At 39.2% G+C, this 11,531-nt stretch overlaps 2 protein-coding genes across 5 annotated transcripts in view; both read left to right on the forward strand.

Annotated features, from left to right (window-relative positions):
• The window catches only part of LOC139558562 (transcriptional repressor p66-beta-like), a 59,842-nt gene extending 57,310 nt beyond the window's left edge, over positions 1 to 2,532 (forward strand). For both annotated transcript variants that reach the window (XM_071373747.1, XM_071373748.1), the window contains exon 11: positions 1 to 2,532. This exon is cut by the window's left edge and continues 2,268 nt beyond it. The gene's annotated coding sequence lies outside the window, so the exon portion shown is untranslated.
• A 971-nt stretch (positions 2,533 to 3,503) lies between these two features.
• Positions 3,504 to 10,922, forward strand: LOC139558563 (DNA-directed RNA polymerase III subunit RPC7-like). 3 transcript variants are annotated; one of them, XM_071373751.1, is made up of 8 exons: positions 3,504 to 3,990; positions 4,492 to 4,634; positions 4,972 to 5,101; positions 5,768 to 5,836; positions 6,218 to 6,274; positions 8,916 to 8,986; positions 9,130 to 9,249; positions 10,125 to 10,922. In XM_071373751.1, exons 2-8 carry the CDS (start codon positions 4,515 to 4,517, stop codon positions 10,209 to 10,211), a joined length of 654 nt encoding a protein of 217 aa, XP_071229852.1. In that variant the 5' UTR covers positions 3,504 to 3,990; positions 4,492 to 4,514; the 3' UTR covers positions 10,212 to 10,922. The 3 variants fall into 3 exon arrangements, with proteins under 3 accessions (XP_071229852.1, XP_071229851.1, XP_071229853.1); XM_071373750.1 differs by lacking the exon at positions 3,504 to 3,990 and adding an exon at positions 4,086 to 4,316; XM_071373752.1 differs by lacking the exon at positions 3,504 to 3,990 and adding an exon at positions 4,088 to 4,367.
• Positions 10,923 to 11,531: the final 609 nt, after the last annotated feature.

An 11,531-nucleotide genomic window follows, 5' to 3' on the forward strand; every position in this document is an offset into this window, starting at 1 on the left:
TGGCTCAACAGCGTATTATGTCAGTATCTGGTCAAGTAGGTTGTAGAATCAGGGGTTAGGGCACATCACCATCCTGATGGCCATAGAAAGACTTAAGTAAAGCCAAAGGACCATGGAAAGATCCATGGCAACACTGCAATAATATTGGCACTTAAAAATATCTCACCTGTATTGTTCACTGGCCTCAGAGTTGTGGAGTTTGGGGTTTGTCATCCTCTTACACACTGACAACCTGTAAGGTTTGGCTGAGAGATTATGGCATTACAAACACTGTTCGAGTGGAAGCTTTGAGGAGCTGAACCAATCAAGATGGATTCTTTGAAATTGATCTAATCAGTTGATTACTCCATCTCATGATAGGTAACGCTCTACTATCATTAGGTGTGCACAGTTCAGCAGGCCTGACATGAGAGGTTTACATTAAATTGGGTGTGAGCTCTGCCCACTAGATACAGATTCTGTGTATCAAGTCAAGTGCACTCATGCAGTGGCCTATGAAATCTCAAGTCTCCTTTCCTAGTTCTCGTAAGTTATTTATACTGAACACACACCAAGTCATATATGAAACTACCTTTTGGTTTGATTGGCAGGTGCAATATGTAGATGTGAATGGAAGTTTACATTCAGAAGATATTTGTTTTTGTTGCTTATACAATTGTCAATCAATTCCCTCTTTTGTGGTTGGTTAGAATAGGATGTCATTACTTTTTTTTATATCGGGGTACATTTTCTTTCCCATCCCCTCATGTTTGATTCGGCTGTCTCGTTTTTCTATGTCCTTTTGCTATGAAGCTGGACTTGTATATTGAAGCTCCTTTCTCTCTCGTGTTCTCTTGCAGACTAATAGACGCATCCACACACCTTTTGTAATTTCAACCACAATCTTTTTTTGAAATGTCAAATGTTTGAGGGTTTTTAAATGTCCTATTTCTGATGTCTCAATTAAGTATTTTTGTTTTGTTTATGTTTTACGTTTTCAAGAAAAAAAATCAAATTTAATCAAACATTTTATTGACTGAAATAAAAATTACATGATATTTGCTATGTCAGAACTAATAATGACTTATTGTACATAAGCTTTTTTTTCTCACTTCGATAAAAAAATAAAATGGTATATTGTGTAGAAAAGCAAACAAAAAGCCATGAATATAGTGAAGCTTGTCATTTTGTTTTGTGATCACTGTGTATTATTGTGTAACAAATGTGCAAAATGTATGGGATTATTATTATTCTTTCTTTTAGACACATTTTTTTCCCTGAATGTATGTTTAAAAAAAAAAAAAAAGATGTGTTTGCCGGAAAAGTGATCATTGTTCTGATGGAGTTTGAATCCATTCCACAGGCTTCGAGCTTGAAGAATGTCAGGTTCACGTATGTTTCTTGAATGTATGTTCTATTAGAAACTCAACACTGTTCAGTGTATTTCTTACTTTGGATGAACCCATGCAGACTTCATTTGTGAAAACGTAGCATGGTCAAACCACTGACAGACAGTATTACCCCAGAGGAGTCATCAAATCCACAGATCTCACTCAGAAACAGCTCTCTGTTTTGTTGATTTCAATTTCTGTACTGAACTACAGGGCTAACCATGTCTGAAATGACAGGTATAAAAATTACATTTCCTTTTCTTTATTCCATATGAATATGAAAATATGCTCATGTTTTCCATTGGAAAATATAAATTGAATAAAAAAAGTAAAATGTTTAATTTGTTTTTACCTTTTTAAAATCTAGTGTACTAGGAGCTGTTGGAGATGAGAGAAATCTTGCCCTTATCACCTTTGTTCTGGTCAACATTTGTCTTGGGGGAATTATCATGTAGTTTCAAACTGACAATATTCAAACTGACTCCCATATAAGGGAGTTCAAGGGTTATGTCTAAAACATTCTAAGGCAGATAAAGCTGCCCATCAAGACTGTCGTAGTTATGGGGTGTACTAATTGTGATGTTATTCTTATGGAGGGTTGATCACATTTCCTGGCTAAACAAATGTATTATGTTATTTTATTGGTATCCTTTAATGTACTCTTGGCATATTAGTTATTGTTGGAAATACAGGGAACTTTTTGAAGGGGGGGGTGTATTCATTGCAAATAATTTTCTACATTTGAAGTGAATATGCTGAAGTTTTTCTTTTATACATGTAAAATGAACTGCAATTCCTCAGTTTAAACATTGCATAATGTTGATGTTGTAAATTACATTTGTGAGAAAAAAAATGTCATGGAGTCATTATCAATCTGTATCAATTGGGGAATGGGTGAAAAGAGAATTCATTTTTATCCTAGAAAATAAATCCCTTTTTTGTTTGTTTTATTTCAAATATAAATCCTGACCTTTTGCACACACTTGATATTTAACTGTCTTCAAATAAAAATTAAAAGAAAAAAATATTAATGCTGTTTGAATACTGCCAGTTGATTAATAACGATTATGCATTGACTGAAAAAATAAGCTAATTTTGGAGGAAATAACTTTGTAATATTTATCTCTTGCAAGCTATGTTTAATAAAGGATGGAACGATTTACTTCTGGATTTTATGACTTGTGTTCTACAAAAACATTGTTTTCCTGTGAAGTCTATAGGGGTAGATGTGTAAAGTAATAATTTGGCATTTACATGCCATTTAAGAGGCTAACCTTTTCAGCAACACAAGCACAAAGCTTACATGCAAATATAAAACGCACTCCAAACTAAACACACCTGGTTAAGAGGAGTTGGGTTAAATGCGGAAGATTAATTTCGGTTGAATGCATTTAGTTGTGCAACTGACTAGGTATCCATCCATCCCCCTTTCCGTCAGTTTCTTACTCAAACAATCCCAAAACTTAAAACGTAAGGAATAATAGTGCTGCATGGTGGCAGTCGGGAGCACGAATATGTTGTGAGACGTTTTTCCTTATAGCTCAGACAGAATAATTAATAAATGAACTGCTAAAAAACGCTACCACATTTTTTTGTGGGGAAATTGTATTATGCTAGATTAAAGTAACAATTATTCTATAAAAAAATAAAGGTTAAATTCTAACGTTATACCAGTACAGACAGTAGGGTGGAAATATTGCGCACAGAATATTGTAGAGACCCGCACAGACAGCGGTGTGTTATGTGGTAGGCTATTAGTGGGTTGTGTTGTACTTACCAGTGTTCGCGGGGGCCGATATGCCAATCAACCTGCTATCTGCCAATCACGGGGATGCCTGGAATGTTCTGACGCTGGGCATCCTGGTGTTTGGCGGAGTGGCGTGGAGGGGGGTTGGGCAGGGGGATGGAGCATTGGAAGTTAAGACCAGGTTTAGCCATTGTTCTCTCTCTTACGTCTGGGCTTCACAAGAGGTCACGGTTGGCTTGTGGGGTATCTTTCGTTTATTTGGCGTGGGCTACGGCCAAACAGTAGCCTGTGTAAAGTTGGGTTAATAAACCGTCAATTCGTAAACTCAACCCTCTGTCTGGACAATTGTTACTTTATGATCTTGTCAGGTCATTACAGGTTAAAGGTTAAATTCAAAGGTTAAAGATTAAAGGTTAAATTCTAACGTTATACCAGTACAGACAGTAGGGTGGAAATATTGCGCACAGAATATGTTTCCTGAGACATTCAATGCCGACGGAACACACGTGTACTCCAGTTGAAAACATCCGGCAGTCTGTGCACGTGTGGGCTTACTCAGAAATAATTTTTCATATTATACAGTATAATAAGCTATGTATGTATCAAGAGGAAAAACAACATACGTATTATAGCCTGCACTGTAGTGTATTAGAACGCCCAGCCTGCAAGCCTAATCGTCAGACTAACGTTGGCTACATCGCTATCAAGCCAGTGGATCTGGTTTGGGCTCTGCAGACTGCAGCATTTCTAACGTTACTACTAAGTTAGCTAGCCATTCAAGATATTTGGGTTGGATTCTGTTGGGCTTGGTTTTTATACTGTACGTTTCAGGGCTTGGCTCTATATTTCACGATCTCAACTGACACATTGTAGGTACGTGAAAAAGTATAATGTCATAGAATAGCTGCCAAATATTACATTAGCTTGCTTGAATGCCAGCCAATAATAGCTAGCTGGCTATGCAAACAATGCTGCACTGGAGAGGTCACTTGCCGGCAGTTCAAGTATCATAGCTAACTACTGTAGCTATATATTTTGCTTGCTAAGGATTTGGTGTAATCATGTGTGAAATTAACTTTCGAGATTCCAAGACGATACAGAAGAGTCAGTAGGGCCAGGGTGAAATGCAATAGCTAGCTAGCTTTCTTATTCTGTATGGACTTCCATGCGGTCATTGAGTGCTAGCTACCTAACGAACGGTATCTACCCAAAGTTAGCTAGTTAATGTTACTAGTTATTTGTAAACAAAGGTAAATTGGGAGCCTAGTGTTGGGAGCCCACTCCAAAATGCGAGTTAGATATCCACAATACTGGCTGCTATGTGTATTTGTTAGCTACATCTATCTGATTTTTTTTCTCCCACGATTCTTTCAGCATTTAGCAACAGACTCATCCCCATGGCTGGAAGAGGCAGGGGTCGTGGAAGGGGACAGATGACCTTCAATCTGGAGGATGTGGGCATAGGAAGGGGGGACAGCCTGCCCCCCACCACCTTTAAGCCCTCACCCCTCTTCCCTGTGAGTGTGCACATGGAGTCAGGGCTTGTAACACAGTCTGGACTCACCTTGCCACAATTGCTTATAGTGCTCTTATCTAATATTGCTAGTAACTTAATGCGTAAATGTTTTCTTTTTCTCTTCAAGGCATTTTTCTCTCTGAGGTACATGTACAGTATGATTTGTATGGGCACTGTCTGTTTTAGACACATTATATAGCCTTACCATCCTTTAAACAGTTTGCAGTATTATTAAATACTGTATAGTAATTTAAACGTAGTAACATGTTTGCTTAGTGCTAGTGTTGTGGTACAATAGCAACCCAGTCTCCTGATCTGTTCCCTCTCCTTAACCTCAGCCCATGCCAGTCCAGCCTGTGCCCCTGCAGACAGGAGAGGAGGTGGAGTACATGCTTGCTTTGAAACAGGAGCTGAGGGCCGCCACCAAGACCCTGCCTTTCTACATCAGACGGGCTGCTCCCAAAAGAGGTAGAGTAAATGGCAATATCATGATGATTTCAGCAACAACTAAGCATGAGGCTAAACTGTTCTGCCTTTTTGGTCCGATAGTTATCATGTTGTAGCAATTGAAGTGCACATGCACAGATACTCTATGATATTCGGTGAGTACATTGTCTTATATTGCGCTCAACTGCGGTGCTGCTCGTGGCAACATCATATCGCAGAGTCTCAGTTTAAGGGGTGGAGAATTCATAGAATGTTATTAACTCTGATTGAGCTAGCTTCCAAAGTTGTGTGGTTAATATTATTGGTAAACTTTTAAAGAATGTTGCAAGCATTTGTTACGTCATTTGTTGGTGTGAATGAAGTGAAATAGTTTCTCTTGTCATAATTAAATAGGCTTCCCAAAGATTATATAATTGCTGTAATTGGTAGCCCGATTAACAGCTGTCCATGTAAACCGGATTGTAAGGGCAAAGCATGTAAATATTTAAATCAAACTGTTCTATTAGAGCATTCACTATAATCGTATTGTTGAATGCTTGTAAAAAAGTACCCAGTTATGGCGGCTGTTATGTCAGACAAATGGTATGGTATAGAAGGTTTTGTAATTGTGTTCTACATGTTTTCCCTGGTTGGTATTATATGAATAGGAAATTGTTAGTTATAATCTTGCTGCTGTTTCCCATGTAGATGTCGATCGCTACTCTGATAAGTACCAGAGCAGAGAGCCCAAGGACAGCACCATCGAGTGGAGCCCAGGTGAGTGATGATTGGCTGGGGCTGGTTTGTGGAAATACAGGCTGTTAGAATCCGCACTCAACTGATCACAGAACAGTTGTCTCTTTTATGAACTCTTTTGTTCCCTGTACCACTTTCCTACTGCTAGTATTCTTCACTGGCACCCCTAGCCTAGCCAGACTGTCGGTCCTGTTTCTGGTATTTTCTTTTGATGCAGTTTTGTTATATGTCCAGCTGATGGTGCCAGACAGTCAATTTCTTGTCTGAACTAATCTGATTTTTAATTTTGTGCTGTGGTGTCATTATTACTCATACTTTGAATGTGATGCATTTCTGGTGTGTTTTATGCAATGCGTATTTTCTATGGTAACGTGTTTCTCTTTTTTTATGGTTCTGTTTCAGACTGGAGCAGATTGCCTAAAGAGCTTTGCATTAAAGTGAGAGAAAATCGGGGTAAAAGTGAGTGCTTTATCTCAAGGACTTGTGTGTGGAATTCAAACTTTGTGTAAGCCATGTATTGTTTTCAATTGAGATTTATTTCTCAGATACTCAGTGAAATTTCATTTACTTATTTGCTTAGCTACTTACTTTGGCCTTTGAATTCCTTGTGAAACATATGCCATTATTGAACTGATTCCAACCTCCTTCTGTCAAGTCCCTAACCAGGTTTTGAGTTTAAGTGAGGTCTGTAAGAATTTATTATTTTTAAGTTGAAACTCAGTTATTGCATTTTTATTTTATTTTTTATTTTTTTATGCTATTTGGAGAACAGCAAAAATTACCCTAGCCATTATCACCCATTCATAGCCTATTAGTTATATAGTTGTAATGTTATACCCCTGAAAGGGGGGAAATATGAGAAACTATTCACACTGACACGTACCATCAACGACGAAACAAAAACGTATGTTTAGAACAGTATTATTTGCATTTTAATGTCGGCCTATAGGGCAGGTAGGCCATGTGGAGATGTTCATATTGAAACAAATCATCTTTTTTTAATGTTCATAACTTGTTTGATAAGATTAGTACAGAATTTCTTGACCCAACGTTTGGGAACCACTGTACTAACCTCTCTCTCTGCTTGCTTCCTCGCTCTCTCTGTCTCCTCTGCTTCTTCCTGCATGCATTGCAGCCTGCCTCAGCCTCACCACTGAGCGCCACATGCCCACATCACTGTCTATCTCAGGTTGCCTACTCTCTGTAATGCAAAGTTATTATGAGAACTTATTGACATATGTATTTCTCCTGCTGAGGTAGGCTCCGTTTTAACGTTAGCTTCTTACTTCATCCTTCTAACTGGCTAAGTAATACTAGCCAGAGCCCTTCAACATTACTACAATAGAAGTCCTACGGGCATCTAGCCACCTGACTGACATAAGCGACTATTTACCAGTTGTGAGTCAGTTTTTGTTTGTTTGGGGGATGTCTGTAGACACGGCAGGAGTCGCGGGACGTTTTTAAAATTACTTTTTGTCTGGTATCGCGCAGACACACTGTCAGCAGCAGCTCTTGTTGCCTACTTGAGCCGGCCTGTGGCGCGAGAGGCTGGAGTTAGCCTTTTGAGAGAGTGGTGAAAATGCTGCTAAAAAGGCAAATCTGGGGAACACAGGCGAACAAAACCAACAAACAACTGTTCATGATTCCACTCATTCGCAAAGAGGCAGGCGCAATTAGAACTCTGTCAGATCAAAAATATAACTGTTCTGAGCTTTGATCAACGCTGGGAGCAATATTTAGATGTTGACCCGTAATTGATTTTCTTTGTGTACAATATATATATATATATATATATATATATATATATATATATGTGTGTGTGTGTGTATATATATGTGTGTGTATGTATATATACAAACACATACAGTACCAGTCAAAAGTTTGGACACACCTACTCATTCAAGGGGTTTTCTTTATTTTTGCTATTTTCTACATCGTAGAATAACACATGGAATCATGTAGTAACCAAAAAAGTGTTAAACAAATCAAAATATATTTGAGATTCTTCAAAGTAGCCACCCTTTGCCTTGATGACAGCTTTGCACACTCTTGGCATTCTCTCAACCAGCTTCATAAGGAATGCTTTTCCAACAGTCTTGAAGGAGTTCCCACATATGCTGAGCACTTGTTGGCTGCTTTTCCTTCACTCTGCGGTCCAACTCATCCCAAACCATCTCAATTGGGTTGTGGTCAGGTGATTGTGGAGGCCAGGTCATCGGATGCATCACTCCATCACTCTCCTTCTTGGTCAAATAGCCCTTACATAGCCTGGAGGTGTGTTTTGGGTCATTGTAAAGCAAATTATAGTCCCACTAAGCGCAAACCAGATGGGATGGCGTATCGCTGCAGAATGCTGTGGTAGCCATGCTAGTTAAGTCTGCCTTGAATTCTAAAGAAATCACCAACAGTGTAACCAGCAATGCACCATCACACCACCACCTCCATGCTTCACGTTGGGAACCATAGATGCGGAGATCATCCGTTTACCTACTCTGCGTCTCACAAAGAAACGGAGGTTGGAACCAAAGGTCTCAAATTTGGATGTACCGATCCTGTGCAGGTGTTGTTACACGTGGTCTGCCACTGCGAGGACGATCAACTGTCCATCCTGTCTCCCTGTAGCGCTGTCTTAGGCGCCTCACAGTACGGACATTGCAATTTATTGCCCTGGCCACATCTGCAGTCCTCATGCCTCATTGCAGCATGCCTATAGCACGTTCACGCAGATGAGCAGGGACCCGGGCATCTTTCTTTTGGTGTTTTTCAGAGTCAGTAGAAAGGCCTCTTTAGTGTGTCCTAAGTTTTCATAACTGACCTTAATTGCCTACCGTCTGTAAGCTGTAAGTGTCTTAACGACCGTTCCACAGGTGCATGTTCATTAATTGTTTATGGTTCATTGAACAAGCATGGGACACAATGTTTAAACCCTTTACAATGAAGATCTGTGAAGTTATTTGGATTTTTACGAATTATCTTTGAAAAGGGACGTTTCTTTTTTTGCTGAGTTTAGTTACGGCCATGCTTCTGTCCTGCGCCATTTGTTGCTATTTTTATTTACTTACTGTTGGGCTAACCTTCACGTTCCATTCTTCTCTCCTAGGACCTACACCTCAAGTTAAACGGACAAAGAAACCTCTTGTAGGAAAAGAGGAGATTCTCATCAAGCTAGAGGTAGGATATTACAGAAACGACTAACCTTTCTTCGAAAGGAGACTAGAGATCAGAAATGCAAACCTTTTAGTTACTCCTAATTAGGGGCTAATTTGCATGTACCCTGCCCTGTTTTTGATGTTTCTTGGAAACACACTCTTCAGACTCTCGAAAAGAAAGAAGAGGCGGTGAACTCTGAGGAAGAGCAGGACGAGGAGAAAAAGAAGACGAACGAGGAAGAAGAACAGGCAGATGAAGAGGACTATGAGGAAGACTTTGAAGAGGTAAGGGGTAATGGCGACTGATGAGGCCCGTCACATTTTGTACCTTGTTCCGCTTTGAACCTGATTGTTATGGTTAGGGATTTAGTCATAAAAAAAAAAGTGAAATGCCAGTGAAGATAATGGTCGGCGAGTAAAACTAATGCTAACAACGCTAATTTATCGTAATAGCTACTCAAAAGCTATTTACAAAATAAAAAAGGTGCATAAATGGTGTCTACGGTGTGTTTAGGCTCCGTAAAACTAATCAGAAGTTTGTTAGCTGGTAACAGCCATCTTTTGGTCAATAAAAGACAAAAATAAAGATATTGCCGGGCACATTGGCCAACAGCTAATACCCTGATGAAATGCATATCTTCTGTAAGTCACCATGGCTATGCATGGAGATTGGTTCAGGTTGTCCTTTTTAATCTTCTGTCCGCTCTTCCTGTCTGTCTTGAGCTAGCGCTCTAGCTAGCGAACTTGCCACATTCTATCAACTGGGTCCGGCCTTCAAAGTTTCCCGTGCCATTGAGTTTGTGACAGACACATCTGTATTTATGCAGGCCATAAGTGTTCTATGATGTTTTGCTAGATTAATCTCCCCAAAAGAATACTGACAGAAACGTCATACAAGTTCACAAAGGAGTAATATTTAGATGAAGTAAGATGCCTTCTTCCTCTAATGTATGGTTGAATAGCTATGTCAAACATGCTAAAAACAGCGCAAATCAAACTAGCTAGCTACTATACTGAGGAGGCACAGACAAGTGGGAAAATGAAGAGAAGCAACACTGAAAAAGATGTTGACAAGCCAGTGGACCGGGGAGCCATTGTTCACTTGGTAGGCTATCATTCCTCCTCGCATAGCTCAATGATCATCATCATCTGTGTTCCAGGATACCGACTACATCATGTCTTACTTTGACAATGGAGAGGAGTTTGGAGGGGACAGTGACGACAACATGGACGAAGCCACCTACTGAGAGACCGTAAGAGTGCTGATAACACTGAATAGACAAAAAGAGATGGCTTTGAGTTATCCTCCCTGCGGACATAGTTACAGTATTCTAATTACTTGTGGAGTCATTGGCCATGGGAACAAAGACATTGACCGGTATAGTCTAAAACATGGAATGAACAATATGCTGCTATCTGATAACCTAGATCCAAGACATGGAAGATGGTGGCTGCTGGTGGAAACAGTGGCTCAATGTAGACATCTAGAGAGAATACTCAGACATTTTCTTATTGTGTGTGGTGATTTAAAGTGCCAAAGAGACTAACTAGTCATACTGACTGTTCCCCTTTCTTCAGCTATGTTGAGGTAGTAATGGGAGCTGATGTATTTACAGGCTATTGATGCCTTTTATAACTTTAATAGATTTTATGGTTTTAATTAACACATGTACAATTGCAGTAGTCTGTGGTTTTTAAAGTAAAGACATGTTTTAGAGAGGTATTTTAGCTTTTGTAATTCCTTGGTGTAAGTATTTTTTTAAAGTGTATACGACAATGAAATGTTGGCTAAGACATTGAAAACAATAGTTGCAATCAAAAAAAATGGTGTGTATTTTTTTTAAATATTTTTTTCCTGTAATGTCAAATTATGTTATGCAAGTTGACAATTTGAAAGTGTTGAATTTGAGTCTAAATACATTTTAAAGAACCAGAGTAAATATTTGTTTGTATCAACCAACCAGCAGATGGCATATTATTCCAAGGTAAATCAGGTGTGGTGTATCTTCACTGTGTGTAGTTGGTAGGTTATGCAGTTGACAAAAAAAGTTATTCACCATTGCCAATTTAAAAGGAGCAGGGATGGAATTGGGTGTGAACGTGTGTAAACTCATGACATGTTAAAAGTATTTTTTGAGCTGAATTCCTGGTAATTTATAGTGGTGAGCTCCCAGAATGTTTTTTTTTATACTACCCGTTAAAGGGAGTGATCCTCCATTTCCTTGAACAGCGTGTGTGAAAAACCCAGCAGCGTTGCAGTTCTTGACGCAAACCGTTACGCCTGGCACCTACTACCCTAGCCCGTTCAAAGGCACTTCCATAAAAAAAAATGCCCATTGCACACATACACAATCCCTGTCTCAAGGCTTAAAAATCCTTCTTTAACTTGTCTCCTCCCCTTGATCTACACTGATTTGAAGTGGATTTAACAAGTGACATTAATAAGGGATCATCATTTCACCTGGTCAGTCTGTCTTAATGTTTTGTATACTCAGTGTATGTTTTCATCTAGTTGCTAAGGGAAATGATACCCATTGCTACTGTGTCGGGACCTAGTCCTGGGGTTA

The sequence above is a fragment of the Salvelinus alpinus genome, chromosome 29 (assembly GCF_045679555.1).
Source record: "Salvelinus alpinus chromosome 29, SLU_Salpinus.1, whole genome shotgun sequence".
Classification (NCBI taxonomy): domain Eukaryota; kingdom Metazoa; phylum Chordata; class Actinopteri; order Salmoniformes; family Salmonidae; genus Salvelinus; species Salvelinus alpinus.

Bases quoted from the DNA above. Each gene is read 5' to 3' on its own strand.
- LOC139558563 (XM_071373750.1), top strand. From the start codon at position 4,283: ATGCGGTCATTGAGTGCTAGCTACCTAACGAACG. The intron at 5,102-5,767 runs GTAGAGTAAATG...TTTCCCATGTAG, and splicing joins ACGGGCTGCTCCCAAAAGAG to ATGTCGATCGCTACTCTGAT. The intron at 9,250-10,124 runs GTAAGGGGTAAT...TCTGTGTTCCAG, and splicing joins ATGAGGAAGACTTTGAAGAG to GATACCGACTACATCATGTC.